Source organism: Cibotium barometz, chromosome 54 (assembly GCF_041138505.1).
Source record: "Cibotium barometz isolate CiBa-2024 chromosome 54, ASM4113850v1, whole genome shotgun sequence".
Taxonomy (NCBI): domain Eukaryota; kingdom Viridiplantae; phylum Streptophyta; class Polypodiopsida; order Cyatheales; family Cibotiaceae; genus Cibotium; species Cibotium barometz.
The window spans coordinates 10,422,862-10,439,652 of NC_141099.1; the positions used below are offsets into that span (position 1 = coordinate 10,422,862).

The 16,791-nt window shown below is 38.0% G+C and overlaps 1 protein-coding gene across 1 annotated transcript; it reads right to left on the reverse strand.

The window, feature by feature from the left end:
- Positions 1-8,604: 8,604 nt before the first annotated feature.
- Positions 8,605-9,156, reverse strand: LOC147607845 (lachrymatory-factor synthase-like). The gene has a single exon (XM_086790114.1). It carries the CDS (start codon positions 9,154-9,156, stop codon positions 8,605-8,607), a length of 552 nt encoding a protein of 183 aa, XP_086646240.1.
- Between the last annotated feature and the right edge of the window lie 7,635 nt (positions 9,157-16,791).

The following is a 16,791-nucleotide window of genomic DNA, read 5'->3' on the forward strand; positions in this document are numbered from 1 at the left end:
TTTTGGTGTACAGATGGTCCTCCACTTCGCCCGCCACTCTTGCTAGGTTATCCTCTCCTTCTATGGTTGTAAACCCTTCCTCAGCTCTAGACTCCTCATTTATGGGTTCCAAGTTTGGAATTTCTCCCTCACTTCTTCCCATAACCAATTTTGGTTCCTTTCCTCGTGACTGGAGTAGGTGTAAACTTCTCATTTCTTTTTGCTCAGCTCTCGTCCCTCGAGTATCGAGCTCTTGTTTCCTTAAGCTCAACTCTCATAGTTGTCGTTCGACCTTGCTCCTTCTGAGATCTAACTCTACTTCCTCTAAGGTGGGGAAGAATATTTGATCCATCTTGGCTACACTTTCCATGTACCATCTCATTCGGGGGGTGCTGGTGTTTGACAACCTAAAATTTGACATTTGGATGGGCACTTCTTGTCGTGGACCGAGTCGAGTGTGCAGGTTGACGGATCCATGCCTGCAGATTGCGCTTCTTTGTCATGACTAGTTTTTGGAGACCAAAAAATCCCCGGGCGATATCAATGATACCACTGGATCATCTGGTTGGGGAGGGTGGTTTTTCCTCTTCCCCAAACCTAGCGTACCTCAATCCTTCTTCCATGGATTCTTCGCTACTAGTTTCAACGGTGGTCATGTTCCTTAAGACACTAAGGTGTGTTGTTGCAGAATGTCCTTAACCCACACATTTTTTATAGGAATATTCGGGGTGATTTGATGCACTATCGTTAGGTGTAAGATCGTCTCCGATGAGTTTTCCACATCTTAAGTGCATGTATGTATGATTTGATAGGCTACTTTGTCGACCCAATTTGATTTTGCTCTAATTCTATCGCTTTGTTTCTGAAGCCATGAAACTACAAAGAACAGTTTCCGCCATGAAGTGTCAGAAAAAGGTTCACAAGGTGAACGTTTTTCTGCACTTTCACGTATTCAAATATTTTTTCTTTTAGGGTTAGATCCCCTCTTCTTTGCTATAGGCATCCCTCCCTTATCGACCTTTGTGGCCTTGGCCTGACTATTCGTTGGATTGGACTAAATTGTGAGTTTGCAGAAAAAATTCACACCGTGAACTCCAATTGGTTCACGACGTGAAGATTTTTTAATTGGTTCATGGCATGAAGATTTTCTAATTGTTTAACGGTGTGAAGTTTTTCCAAAGGGTTCACGCTGTAAAGATTTCCTGAACTTTCACGTGATCAAAAGTTTTGTCAGCCTTCATGGCATCAGAGGTGTCAAGATAAGGTTTCCTATTTTTGGCAAGGCCATCCCATGATTTGCGGCGTTAATTGGACAGCTAATGTCAAGAGCGATTCACGGCGTGAAGTTTGCCATATTGCACTTTTTACACTGTGTGCTTTGCTGTATTACTATATATAGCACTATTTTCACAATACTCAGAGGATTCACTAAAAAATCTATAAATGTAGTTCAAGACAAAATATTTTAATTCATATTTAGGCATAAATTTATAGAGAGGTACTTATTTAAGGGATTTTTTATTTTTATTTTTAAAGTTGTTAGTATAGAAAAAGGGGTTATTTTAAATACTCAAAATCCATAGATAAGGGATTTTTAAATTTTTAAATGCAGGTATGGATTTTCAATTCATAGATAAGGGATTTTTAATACTCCTCCAGTCACTAAATATCTATTTACAAAAGAGTGCTATTTGATTGCTAAATAGCACAAGACTTTGATTGGATCTCTATATAGTATAGCATGAGTATTATAGCATGCATAATTAGTAGTCATATGGCATTAAAACTGGAAGGACTAAGAACTAGAGAACCAAGGTCTAGAAGGATTTTTATATACTCTAGATAATTTGATCTTATCAATTCCATGTGCATAAAGATATGAAGGAAATAGGGATTTTCTGTTGAATTTTTTTGGCCATTTAGAAGGGGACATTTGACATGAAGTCCATAGATTATAAATAAATACTATGATTTCCATTATTATATCATTGAGCTTTAGATACTTTGTATCCGCTATATCTAAATGTGTCAAAAATTATAAAAGCAGACCATCTTATCATTCTTTCACTTCTAGGCATGCTTTTTTGTAAACGAGTCCACAAGCACGTTTTTTCTCCCTGGTTGGTTTCCATGATGGAGTTACAAAATGGATTCAAGTAATGCATTTTTTTTTTCATTCCTAGATATGTATGTGCATATAGAGAAGTTGCATGAACCTTGTCATCTTTACATTCCTACTAGGTTTTAGCCTTGTCATTTAGAGCATCATTGAAAGGCTTGCTTTCTTTGTAGCCATTCTTATTGGCAATTTACTTATTAGTGGATTTGGTTGATAGCTTGTTGAAATGTAGAGAGAAAGAGACGAGACAAGAGACACATCATGTACACTCCCAAAGACTGATTCATATTGAGGACAAGATACATATATATAGGTGAGACCAAGTTAGGTAGAGTGAGCCATTTATAGAGCTCCAACACCCCCACTCAAACAAGGGTCTCTAGATATGGATGAAAAAACCCTTGGGGAGTACAAGGGAAAAACCCAAGCCCCTATACAAATGTGAAAATATGAACCAGAAGTAATGATGTGAAAGTGCATTGTGCATCTATGTACAAATATACAAAAGGACCAAGAGGTCATAGTGTGCAATTGTGAAATGTGCAAAGTGCGTGGTGTCTAGAAGATTACAACGATATATGTACAAAGCTACCATAAGAGTAATGAGCCTAATCTAGAAAGAGTGAGCCCGAGGCAACTCCAAGCTCTAAGCGCAAGAGAATGAAGCATGACTCATTGAGACCTTTGGTAAGAATATCTGCAATCATCTGGTCACTTGGACAATGTTCAATCATGATAGTGCCTTTGCGTACTTCGTATCTCGAACATAATGGAAATGCACAGCAATATGTTTTGACTTGTTATGTTGGACATAGTCTTTTGCAAGACTAATAGCACTCTGATTATCACACCGCAAGGGTGTACTAGAAAGAGGAGAATGGCCAATATCTGTCAACACTTGTCAAAGCCAAATGAGTTCACGAGCTGCAAGTGATGCTGCAACATATTCAGATTCGGTTGTAGAAACTGCAACAGAACGTTGTTTCTTGCTGGTCCAAGAAATAAGACAACCATTAATAAAGAAACAATTGCCACTAGTAGATCGCATAGATAAATGTGAGCTGGCCCAATCTGCATCTGTGTAACCCAAACAAGAAAGAGATGGAATGGAGTTGGATGTGAATTGTCGTTGATAAACCAAACCATAATCTGCAATGCCTTTCAAGTATTTTAACACGCGCTTTGCTGAAGACCAATGCTTAAGAGAAGGACATGCAAGATGTTGCCCGAGATAGTTAGCAATAAACAAAATGTCAGGACGAGTGTTCAAACCAACAACTTGAAGACATCCAACCAAATTAGCATATGGTTGATTTGTAACAAGCTGGCCACCACCATTAGAAGTGTTTTTCATGGAACTCGTAAGACAACGAGTAGCTGCTGAATGTGCAGATTCCAAACCAAACTTCTTAATAGTATCTTCAATAAACTTTGACTGTCGAAGTAATAAAATACCTTTGCTGTGATCCCTTTGAATCTGAATGCCAAGACACGAGTGAAGCTCTCCAAGATCCACCATATCAAATTTCGAAGATAACAACTGCTTAATTTGGTGTAGAAATCCCAAATCATTGGAAACAAGGATTATATCATCCACATAAAGGACAAGGATTACAAAACTACCATTTTGGTGTTTTGGTAAATAAGTTGGGATCAGAAGAGCAAGAGAGAAAGCCATGGGAGGTAAGAAAAAGATCAAACTTGATGTACCAGGCCCATGAAGCTTGTTTAAGACCATATAAAGCCCTATGAAGACGAGCAACAAGATCTTCCTTAGCTGCAATAACAAATCCTACTGGCTGCTCCATGTAAATTTCTTCATTCAAATCTCCATTCAAGAAAGCTGTGCGCACGTCCATATGATGAATTTCTAAGTCAAATTGAACAGCAAATGCCAATAAAACCCGAATACTAGTAATGTGAACAACTGGTGAGAAGGTTTCATGATAATCAACGCCAGCAACTTGAGAATAACCTTTGGCAACTAAACGTGCTTTTTTGTCAAAGGATCCATCTGCTTTAAATTTTGTCTTATATACCCATTTACACTTAATGGCAGTACCGCCAGGAGGCAGCTCAGTGAGTATCCATGTACCTTTAGAGATAAGAGAATCGTACTCTGCTTCCATAGCCTCTTACCATTGATCCTTTTGTGGAGAACATATAGCATCACTGTACGTGGCAAGATCTTCAGAAGTAGAGAAAACATTAGCATCAAAATCTTCATCATAAACATGACAAGAACCATGCTCAAAATCAATAGGCAGATCAATAAAAATGTCAACATCATCAATGACAGCATTCGGAATCAATGGTTGTGAAGAGGAAAGTTGCTCTTTAGATGGTTGTGAAGAGGAAAGTTGCTCTATAGAAGAAGATTCATCATCACACAAGAATGGAAAAGCTTGAAGCAAAGATTTAGTATCATCAGAATCATCCATGGACCATGTACCACCCATAAGCTGTTCATTGAAAATAGCATCACGATTCACAAGCACTTTCTTGGAGGACGGGTCATAGAATTTGTAGCCTTTGGAAGTGTCAAAATACCCAATAAAAATAACTTTAAGCCTAGGAGCATCAAAGCTTTGCTCGTGTTTCTTTAGGAACATGAATATAAGCAATACATCCAAAGGTTCGAAAATGAGATACAGACGGAATTTCACCTATCCATGTTGGAGATACAGAATATAAGCAATACATCCAAAGGTTCTAAAATGAGATACAGACGGAATTTCACCTATCCATGTTGTGATGGGTACCTTACCAGAAGGAGCAGTAGTAGGAAGATGACTCTGAACAAAGAATACTATCAAGAGAGATTCACTCCAGAAAACACGAGATAACCCAAAATGAATCAACATACATCTTACGATTGTGTTTGCCAAGAGCACAAAACTCAAGATTCCCATATGAGAATGAGCTTTAAGATCCATGCCACGTACAAGACCTTGACGATGAAGATCAAGAAGCTTTGAGAAATCAGCATGAACAAAGCGATGATGCCATATCTTGCAATCTCATGATCACCTAGAGCAGTGACAACATTTGCTACAGCATCATTAAGAGAGAGCTCAAACAAATTACCATTACGAGAAGCAGTTGCAATAATATGTCCATCTTTCTCAATGCAACTGAAAGAAGATTACGTTGAAGTTCTGGGACATGTAAAACCCCTCGTAAAACTCGAATTGAAGAACATAAGGTGCTAAGATATAAATCTCCAATGCCCTTGACTTGACAAGTTATATCATCATCAAGCAAGATAAACAACACGCTTAACAGGTAAAGAATGATAGTTATGTAGCCACTTAGATTCATATGTCATATTTCCTGTAGCACCAGAATCAATAATGAAAAGTGAACCACCACGTACATGAAGTATTCTGTCTGGGGGAACTGAACATAAAACACAACTTGTTTGAGGCACAACATTATCATGATGCTCGATTTCGATCTACATCAAATCGACGCTTAAAGCACATGGAAGAGGGATGATCAAATTTTCCACAATAATCACAAGAAGAAGAATCTCTAGATAAACGTGGTTGTTTTGTGGTAATGTTGTTTTCAACATCATATTGATGTGCCCAACAGTTATCTTCAGTATAACCATTCCTATTGCAGTAAGAACAATGCTTGTTAGGAAATTTGAGATGAGAGAAACTACCACCACGACGACCACCTCTGCGGCGGTTGCCGCGTTGAAAAGGACGCCTTCACACATAAAAGGCCCGTTCCAACTGTTGTGACTCATGCTCCTCTTGTTGTGAAAACATAGCTGCATCATGACCAACGTTACGTCATTGTTGACGTTGAGAATACTCAATCAAAGATATGCAATTTTGGTCAAAATCAAGACCGTCCTTGTTAGAAAGAATGGTAACAATGTTGTCATAAGACGGATCCTTTATCGTATCAAGAAGAATTGTAATAAGTTGCTTTCATGGAACAGGATCACCTGCAGTAAGTTGATTAATAATAGATTTGAAAGAATCAATATGCCCCGTCATAGCAGTACCAACTTCATACTATAACTTTGAAAGCAAACCTCTCAAATAAAGTGTTTCTGTAATAAGAGACTTTTTCTGAAAATTTGCTATAAGATACTCCCATACGTCATGGGAAGTAGGAAAGTCATACACATCGAGCATGAGAGAATCACTAAGAGCAGAAAGAATGTACCGACGAGCTGCTTTATCACGCCTCTTCCAATCCATATAAGCAAGACACCATGCATCAAAAACAGGGCCTTCCGTGGTGATAAGAACGTTGTCAGAATCCAGAATAGTAGGCTGAGACGAGCATAGAGAATCGCCAATAACAACATCTGAGAGCTCATCGCCTTCAAGAATTAACAATGTCTTTGCTTTCCAACCAGGAAACCCTTGGCCTTGAAAAGAAGGAATAGAATGTTGGCCAGAAGGAAAACCATTGACGAGATTAGTCATAGCCATATCTATCTGCGAGAAGACGTATAAGGTAAAATCACAAAATCTACACACCATAGACAAGGATGACCGCAAGACGTCAATAAGAAAAGAGTCCTCAAAATAGAGAGACGTGGGACACAAGATTCATTGATAGACGCTTGATGAAAAAGCTAGATTGGTCGTTTTGCTAAAAATAGCAAAATAATAAGAGACGCTTGACGAAAAAGCTAGATTTGGTAGTTTGCTAAAAATAGCAAAATAATAAAAGACGCTTGACGAAGACGAAACCTGTGTGCTCACAAAGACGCTTGACGAAGATGAAACCTGTGTGCTCACACAAAGAATCTGTTTGCTTATTCAAAGAACCTGTTTTGCTGTTACAGATGCAGTTTGCCTGAACTATCATAACTTTTGACTCACAACTCCGTTTGACAAACTTTTTTGATAGGATTCACCAGCACAATACAATTTTTTTGGTTTTAAGGACGCGATTAAGAAATAACTCTAATTACAACAAGTTAAGCTATAAAATCATGTAGACAACACATAATCAAAGAACAATCTTGTAAGACATGAAATTATAATCATAAATTTAACAAGAAGACATAGATGCTTCCCTTATAGATGCTCTAATACCATGTTGAAATGTAGAGAGAAAGAGACGAGACAAGAGACACATCATGTACGCTCCCAAAGACTGATTCATATTGAGGACAAGATACATATATATAGGTGAGACCAAGTTAGATAGAGTAAGCCATATATCGAGCTCTAACATAGCTAAGCTGAGAAAAGAAATGCTATGATGCTCAGAATTGCATATTATCCTGTGTCTTTTTACGTATTAATGACTATGCTTGATAGCGAGGTTGAGAAAAGCAATTTTATAATGCTCAAAATTGCATAATATCCTATGTCTTATTTTGTCTCTATCACGTAGAGATGAAAGTTTTTTCACATCCATTGACTTTTTTTAACTCCTTTTCTTAGGCTATAAATGGCTGAATACTATGCAACATGTCTGGTTTTGAAATCATCAGATGTATATGGGTAGCTTTTGAGAGATGAAATGATGGTCATAATGTAATAGCCCTTATATATTATATATTTCACAAAAAAAAAGAGAAGCTTTCTATTCATAAAATAACACGATTTCTTTTGGTGGGCTTAGCCTTAATTATAGTATGCTATCTTTGTTATATTGGTAAAATAAGGTTTATCATGATGTACCTGCTAATGTATAAACGTGTCGACACTTGGCCGCCCTACAATTTGATGAGACAATGTTGAGCACTAGGGGGTACAAGGTGTGCCATGTAAGATCATACAAGATGAATCGGTAACACCAAAGAACTATCAAGAGGAAAATTAATGTTGATGAAGATCTCTTGGAAAGTTACTGAAAGAGTGCCCACCAAAGGAGTGGTGCAAGCATCCACCAAAGGAGGATTGTGTGTAGCCTCTGCGTTTCAATACTCTTTGTCATTCAATCTAAAACCTTGAAAACGTTAACCTTGGACTGTTATTGATGAAATAACTAAGACAAGCATGTTGCATAATATCTTAATCTAGTATTTAAGTATATATATATCTCTCTATGCACTCTTGCTTTCTAGGTTGAAGAGAGATAACATATTGGACATATTTAATCTATGGGACTAATATAAACCTACAATACCAATAATGGTAGTCTTCTTTTGAAGGTACAATACCAATAATGGTAGTCTTCTTTTGAAGGTACATTTAATAAAAGTAATGAAAAAGGCCTCTTGATGCGTATTTGTGTGTGCACATAGCACCCCCCAAGTTCCCATCACCACAACACGCACATAGATTATGGATATTTCAATTACAATATAGAAAGAGCACATTGAATATGATGTAAAAGGGGTGTTTGTGATTGGTGTTTAAGGTTTGAAAAGCCTCATCCTCATCATCAAGAAAATGATTGTGGGCACCATGTGTAGAAATGGTTATCCCCCTTTTAGCAAAGGACCATTCATGAAGGTGGTGGCCATTTCTCCTCCTAGTGTAACCATGGCTCCTGGCTCCTGCTAGTGTCACCAGAAGTGGTCAGTTTGCTTTATCTTGCTGTTGCTGGTCGACTGAAGGCTGGTGGATTAACTCATCTTGTGATACAATGGCTTGAGATGAAGCTGCAAGTTCAAGCCTTTTGAGGGAGCTTTTATACAAGAAAGCAAGGTAGTCGATGATGGCCTCCTTGATGGCACCGGGGACGGGATCCAGTTCAAAATGCCAATGCACGAGGGTGGTGCCCTCCCCAAAGTCAAAAAATTGCACGGTGTTAACATAACCAGAGAGCCCAATATTGCCATCTTCCATGGAGTATGCATACTTGTTGTCAATGGGATCCATAAGCAACAGCTTCTCTTTGATCCACGATTTCTCTCCACCCAAACGAGGGAACATTTCACCGCTCAGAAAGCGAACAAAGCCTGGTTTGCCATCTTCTCCTTCCACTCGCTCGCAGGCTTCCACCATAGGCATCCATTGGGGCAATCCACAGCAATCCGATGCCAACGCCCATACTCTCTCCAGAGGGGCTGCAAGCACTGCAGTAAGCTTTCCCTTCCATTGAAACTCGGCCGCCTGTTGATCGCCCATAGCTGCAGCTAGCTCAGAAAACCGCTAGAAGCGCTGATTGTGATCCATGAGATTACAAGTGCTACAAGAGTCGCCATTGCATGGAGCTCAGCTACAGTCATTAACATTGGCCGTGTAGCCAGAGCCTTAATCAATCCATTGAGTGGAAAGACCTAAGTGTTGGTCTGCCCGCCTCAACCTCATCTCCTCCATTCCTTCCCTTAAAAAAAAAAAAAACCCTCCACCATGGCCGCATAGGGACAAACAGGTGCTCCCCTCATATGCCTTTCCTGTAGGAAGGAAGATGCTTGCTTAAAATTCTTAAATTTCATATTCATAGATATTTTGACTAAAGAAGTAGGATGTCTCAACACCTCTAACTCACCCAACTTCTACCAACCTCCAAACACCCTACTCTCCCAACTTCTAGTTCTACCAACTTCCATGTGCCATCTCATATTCTCTCTAAAGTTCTAGATCACCATAAAACCTCTCTAACATCTCCAGGGCGCCTCACACAATCCTCATGGAAGGGGTGCCTCTCTTAGTTCTTATGTAGGGAGCCCATGATATTTGCCAATTAATATGCATGCTTTTTAAAATCAAAGTAGAAACAACATTTGTCATGCCACGTGATACTGCCCCAAATTTTGTATTACATTAGTTAGTACTAATGTAAACCTACTCTATTGCACTTTTGGGGCATTAAACATGTTAGGCCATGTTTTTATAGACATGACAACTTAGAAATTGTGGGCATAGTGCAAGCATAATCCTTTTAAGGATATATATATTCACCCAAATCCTTAGGGTGAGGATATGTGAACACATTGGCAAACTCCCTTGACACTACCTTTACTCACTATGATTCAAATAATATATCCTCACTTAAGCACCAACCCCAACCCCTCCTAGAATAGTAAGTGCACCTCCTCCTAGCTTCCATCCATTTGCTCTATTGTGTGTTTTTTGAGTGTGTGTGTGTGTGAAGTAAATATATTATCCAAATCAAAACACAACCATATTGAAAAACAATGTATACACCGTATTAAGACAAGATGTGCGTACTACTTTGTCATTATTTAGAGATCCAATACAAAATGCATATTGCACTCTTTTTACATATGTTGATAACTTGATCTATCTGATTAAAAAATGGAGTTAGAATCAAGTATTTGTATTGGGTATAAGTAGGCTTTATAAGCACTAATTATGATCCATGTTAAGGAATATTTTTTTATCCAAATCTAGAATTTCAAGATACAAAAACTTGATCCTAGGTTTTCTTTGAGACAAGTGATAAAAAAGACTTATAAGGGTGTTATACACCATTGAGAACTGACGAGCCTAACTTTTTATATAGTATTTTATTGTCTACAATGCATGGCATGGTGTTTTCTATGTAGTCATGCAATTAATCCACTTAGCTATGGGCCATTGACATAGGCATGTGATTTAATACATTGAGTGCCCGTTCTCATTCACATGTTTCGCAAGAAAAGTAGACCTTTAATACATAGCATACATGGTGGACATAGCTTACATACCAAGGGTATGTAGCATCGAATTCCATAGTATTCAAAGAATAAGTGTTAAAAGGGTAAGAAAAAGAGCCATATCTAGGATTTTAGTTACCATTTGTGTGACATAGATGCTTATTCCAAAGTTGTAAATGGGATCATTGCAATACTTTAGTAAGCCGTTGCCTAAATTATGTATGTGGCAAAAATATAATTTGGCAATATATGAAATTGCAAGTAGCTAATGATTAAACTTTGGTTAGAGGCTTATGATTTGAGTTTAATTACAAGGAAGAGGAACTGAATCATAGGTTAACCAAGGGGCCACCATGACTACATGCTTGTTATAATAGTCAAAATAGTTAGAGGGGCCAAAAAGAATCTAAAAAATGGGTATAATATGACCCTACCAAATATCATTAGGATGAGCGAGCAAGAAATTTGAATTAGGGTGTTTGAGAGAAGGCATTCAAAGATGTTTGAGCATGGTTTCCACTATATATGCATACCATGCATGTCATGCATATATGTCATATAGGCACCCACCATCCATACACATGCTTATAAGCATAAATCCATTGATTAACACTTGTGTAGTGCAACCACTTTGTAACCAACAATGTAACTACCTTGATGCATCTAGCCTTCTCTATATCTCTATATCTTCTTAAGGGAGGGAGGGAGGTGTGCCACATGGCAAGCCAAGAAAATTTTGGGGGGGTTTTAAATTTTGGGGGATTTTTTGGGGAATCTAAAAGATTATTTAAGGCATTTAAGCCACTTTAATGCATTAAAGCATGTCAAGTTTTTGAATTTCAAATTTGCATGATTATATAGCACCAACTTATTTCTAGTTTTTTGAGGAAAAAAGTACTCTGCATGTTACACATTTTGCTTTTGTAAGCAAGTTCCATGTATTATATAGGTGAGAGCTCCAAGCTACTTAATTTTTAATTAAAGTAGGACTAAGATAGATTAAATGTTTTATTCGCATGGGCTGCATCAACCCATTCAGATGGGAAAAATATCGCGATTCAAGCCTGCAGTGAAAATAGTGATTCAAGGCAGTAAGGAGCCCAACACCCTAAGCAACCTATAAACGAAAGCACGTAGCCATACATGTATAGCTTATATTCTCTTATCTAATAAAAAATATAGTAGCCATGGAGCTTGGAGCTCTCACCTACAAAACCTGCAACCTACCTACAAAACAAAATGTGCAAAGTAAGTTAGTAGTTGGTTGCAATACAAACATGTGATACACCCTAGATAAATTCAAATTCAAAAACTTGAAATGCTCAAATGCACTAAAGTGGCTTTAATTTTTTAAATGCTCCTTTCTTCCCAAAAATCCCTTAGGTGCCAAGTTATGATTTAAAGAATGCCCAAAATTTAAAAACCCTAAAAAAATCTCATGGCTGCCACATGGCACATCTTGCAATAATATATATATATATATGGTGGTATAGATATTACCTCATGCTTAAGATGGGAGCATGCTTGCGTAAAAATCTTAAATTTCATATTCACAGATAACGTGAGTAAAGTAGAATGTCTCAACACCTCTAACTCACCCAACTTCCAAAAACCTTACTCACCCAACTTCTAGCTCTACCAACTTACTCTCCCAACTTCTAGCTCTACCAACTTACTCTCCCAAATTCTAGCTCTACCAAAACTTCCATGTGCCATCTCACATTCTCTCTAAAGTACTAGATCACCATAAAACCTCTCCAGCATCTCCAGGGTGCCTCACTCAATCCTCATGGAAGGGGTGGCTCCCTTAGTTCTTATGTAGGGAACGCATGATATTTGCCAATAAATATGCATGCTTTTTAAAATCAAAGTAGAAACAACATTTGTCATGCCACATGTGATATTGCCCCCAATTTCGTATTACATAAATTAGTACTAAACCTACTCTATTTCACTTTTGGGGCATTAAACATGTTAGGCCATGTTTTTATAGACATGACAACTTAGAAATTGTGGGCATAATGCAAGCATAATTCTTTTAAGGAGGGTATATATATTCACCCAAATCCTTAGGGTGAGGATATGTGAACACATTGGCAAACTCCCTTGACACTACCTTTACTCACTATGATTCGAATAATATCCTCACTTAAGCCCCAACCCCAACCCCTCCTAGAATAGTAAGTGCACCTCCTCCTAGCTTCCATCCATTTTCTCTATTGTGTGTTTTTTGAGTGTGTGTGTGTGTGTGTGTGTGTGTGTGAATCAAGTAAATATATTATCCAAATCAAAACACAACCATATTGAAAAACAATGTATACACCGTATTAAGACAAGATCTGTGTACTACTTTGTCATTATTTCGAGATCCAATACAAAATGCATATATCACTCTTCATACATATGTTGATAACTTCATCTATTCAATTAAAAAATTAAGGTAGAATCATGTCCTTTCATTGGGTATATGTAGGCTTTATAAGCTCTAATTATGATCCATGTTAATGAATTTTTTTATCCAAATCTAGAATTTCAAGATACAGAAACTTCATCCTAGGTTTTCTTTGAGACAAGTGACAAAAAAGACTTATAAGGGTGTTATACACCATTGAGAATTGATGACCCTAACTTTTTGTATATTATTTTATTGTCTCAATGCATGGCATGGTGTTTTCTATATAGTCATGCAATTAATGCGCTTAGCTATTGGCCATTGATATATGCATGTGATTTAATACATTGAGTGCCCATTCTTATTCGCATGTTTCCCAAGAAAAGTAGTCCTTTAATATGTTGTGTACATTGTGGACATAGCTTATATACCAAGGGTATGTAGCATCCATAGTATTCAAAAGAATAAGTGTTAAAAGGGTAAGAAAAAGAGCCATGGCTAGGATTTGGTTACCTTTTGTGCAAAATAGATGCTTATTCCAAAGTTGTAAATGGGATCAATACAATACCCTTCCCTAGATTATGTATTCGGCATACATAATTGCAAGTAGCCAATGATTAAACTTAAATTGTTAGAGGGTTATGATTAGAGTTTAATTACAAGGAAGAGGAACTTAATCACATGTTAACCAAGTGGCCACTATGACTACATGCTTGCTATAATAGTCAAGACTCAAAACAGTTAGAGGGGCCAAACACAAACTAAAAAATGGGTATAATATGACGCTGCCATATATCATGAGGATGAGCAAGCAAGCAATTGAAATTAGGGTGTTTGAGAGAAGGCACTGCAAGATGTTATAGCATGGTTTCCACCATATATGCATACCATGCATGTCATGCATGGTATGTCATATATGCATGTCATGCATATATGTCATATAGACACCTACCATCCATACACATGCTTATAAGCATAAAGCCATTGGAAACTTGTCTAGTGTAACCACTTTGTAACCAACAATGTAACTACCCTGATGCATCTAGCCTTCTCTATATCTCTATATCTTCTTAAGGGAGGGAAGGAGGTGTGCCACATGGCAGGCCAAGATAATTTTGGGGGGTTTTAAAATTTTGGGGGATTTTTTTGGAACCTAAAAGAGTATTTAAGGCATTTAATCCACTTCAGTGCATTAGAGCATTTCAAGTTTTCCAGTTTTAAATTTGCAGGATTATATTACGCCAACTTATTTCAAGTTTTTTTTGGGGGGAAAAAAGTACTCTGCATGTTGAACATTTTGTTTTTGGAAGCAAGTTGCCATGAATTGTATAGGTGAGAACTCCGAGGTACTTTATTTTTATTAACATAGGATTAAGATAGACTAAATGTTTTGTTGGCATGGGCTGCATCAACCCATGTAGATGGCAAAAATATTGCATACAATATAGGCTTTATTTACATGAAAATGGCAGTAAGGCCCTCTCAGCCGATTCAAGGCTTTATTGACATGAAAATGGCAGTAAGGCCCTCTCAGCCGATTGGAGCCCAACATGAGCGCGAGAGAGGTGATAGTGCCACTGTCCACAGCTAACGAAGGGGGCAATGATAGAGCTGGATCTATAGCCATGGAAGCATTCTGTTATAGCACCTGAGAGAGATTAAAAAAAAAAAACTTTAATAATAATCAGCTACACGAGAGAGCAAGGGGGAATCTCAAGGCTCGAATTTGAAGGTTCAAGTTCCCTTCCAAAGGGGTCAAAACCAGGGTGAAAACACAAATACCTTTCAAAGCAAGGGAAAGGTTTTAGGAAATTTAGTTATATGCCCTTCCAATCTCTTCATAAAGAAAAGCTAGTTAAAGAAAAGCCCTTCAAAATAAAAAATAGGGGCGCTCTTCAAATTCTAGGCTTGGGGGGATTGTGAACAAGAGCGACCCTAGAACCTGTAAAAAAAACACACAATTCAACATTATCTTATTTTTATATTGGATCCTTGAATCTGCATTGAAAATAACTTAGTCTAAACACTACCTATTTTCTACCAGCATTAATACCAGAGAAAGCAAGGCTCATTGTGTGAGGAAGGTCACCTTGAGCAACCTACAAACAAAAGAGAAAGCAAGGCTCATTGTGTGAGGAAGGTCACCTTGAGCAACCTACAAACAAAAGTAAGGCTGATTGTGAGAAACAACACCCTAAGCAACTACAAACAAAAGCACATAGCCTTACATGTATAGCTTCTATTCTCTTATCTAATAAAAAATATAGTAGTCATGGAGGTTGGAGCTCTCACCTACAAAACCTGCAACCTGCCTACAAAACAAAATGTGCAAAGTAAGTTAGTAGTTAGTTGCAATACAAACATGCAATACACTCTAGATAAATTCAAAAACTTGAAATGCTCAAATGCACTAAAGTGACATTAATGTTTTAAATGCTCCTTTCTCCCCAAAAATCCCTTAGGTTCCAAGTTATGATTAAAGAAATCCCAAAATTTAAAAACCCTAAAATTTCTCTTCCCTTCCACATGGCACATCTTGCAATATTGTGTGTGTGTGTGTGTGTGTAGATGGAGGTATAGATATATAGATACAAAAGAGAGATTTAGATATAGATATATAGATGTGAAAAGGACTTGGTATAAAGGGGTGGTCCAATAAATGCTTTCATTAGGAACAAACAAAATCTAAAGCTTAAAACTGATGAAATTTTTTAATGGACTTGTCTCTTATTATTTTTATTCACGGACCTCTCTCTTCATATTCTTTGAAATTGGGAGCACAAGTTGTACTCAGAGCTATGGGCCCACTGCATTGTATACTATTGGAACTAAGTGCTCACTAGGAGTACTTTTACTAAATGCTCACTACGAGTACTTTTAGTCTTGGTCATCTCAGTATATGCCATGTGGCACTCAGGGATTTATCCCATATGCACTCATGCTCAGCTCTTGTACTTTTCCCCTATATATTCAAGGGGTCACATCAATGAAAGTATCTCAGTGTGTCTTTGTCTTCTTTCACTTCAGTTTCCAACTTTAGTCTAGCTCACCATGTTTCTAACATGGTATCAGAGCAGGTCTCCACCTAGCTTCCCTTTCAGCCCTAGCTCATCTTACATCCCTTCTGCGTAGCTCTCAAGTAGCGTGCCAGCGTTTCAGTTCTGCAGCTCGTCATATCAATCAGCAGCGCCTTCGTCTTGTGACTCGCGAGCTTGAATAAGCGACAGAGTGGCTTCCACGAGCCAACTTTCTTTGGTTCAAGTGACAGCCGCCCAAGGCTAAGATATTCCTTGCTGTGGTCGCGCAGGCACTTTTACACTGGTCTTTATCTGATTCGTGGTTCAAGACCATGACAACCTCTTTTTTTCTTCTGCACAAACCCTAATCTCTGCTATTCTGTGTCCGCATTCATATCTTTTTTGCAAAAAGCCATCTAATCGAAACCCTATGCGCTTCTTGATCTCCCGGCCTCAAGCTCATAGCCCCTGAAGCAACACCATCGTGGAGAAGGAGCCGGAGATTTTGACATGGATTCGAGATGCAGAACGAAGAGGGCGAGAACATTGATCTCTACAAGAAATGTTCTTCTACAAACCGGTTTGTAATAGAACTCTTCAATCTTCACTACAATTCTATTTTGCTGATTAGTCTTGCGGGTTAGCTAGACATACCATTTGGAAGGCTGTCGCAAAATGAAGTGGCCCCAAATGCTGTCCAGCAGACCTGCGTTTTAAAAAGTGGAGGAATGATGCTTTCATTTTATCTCAG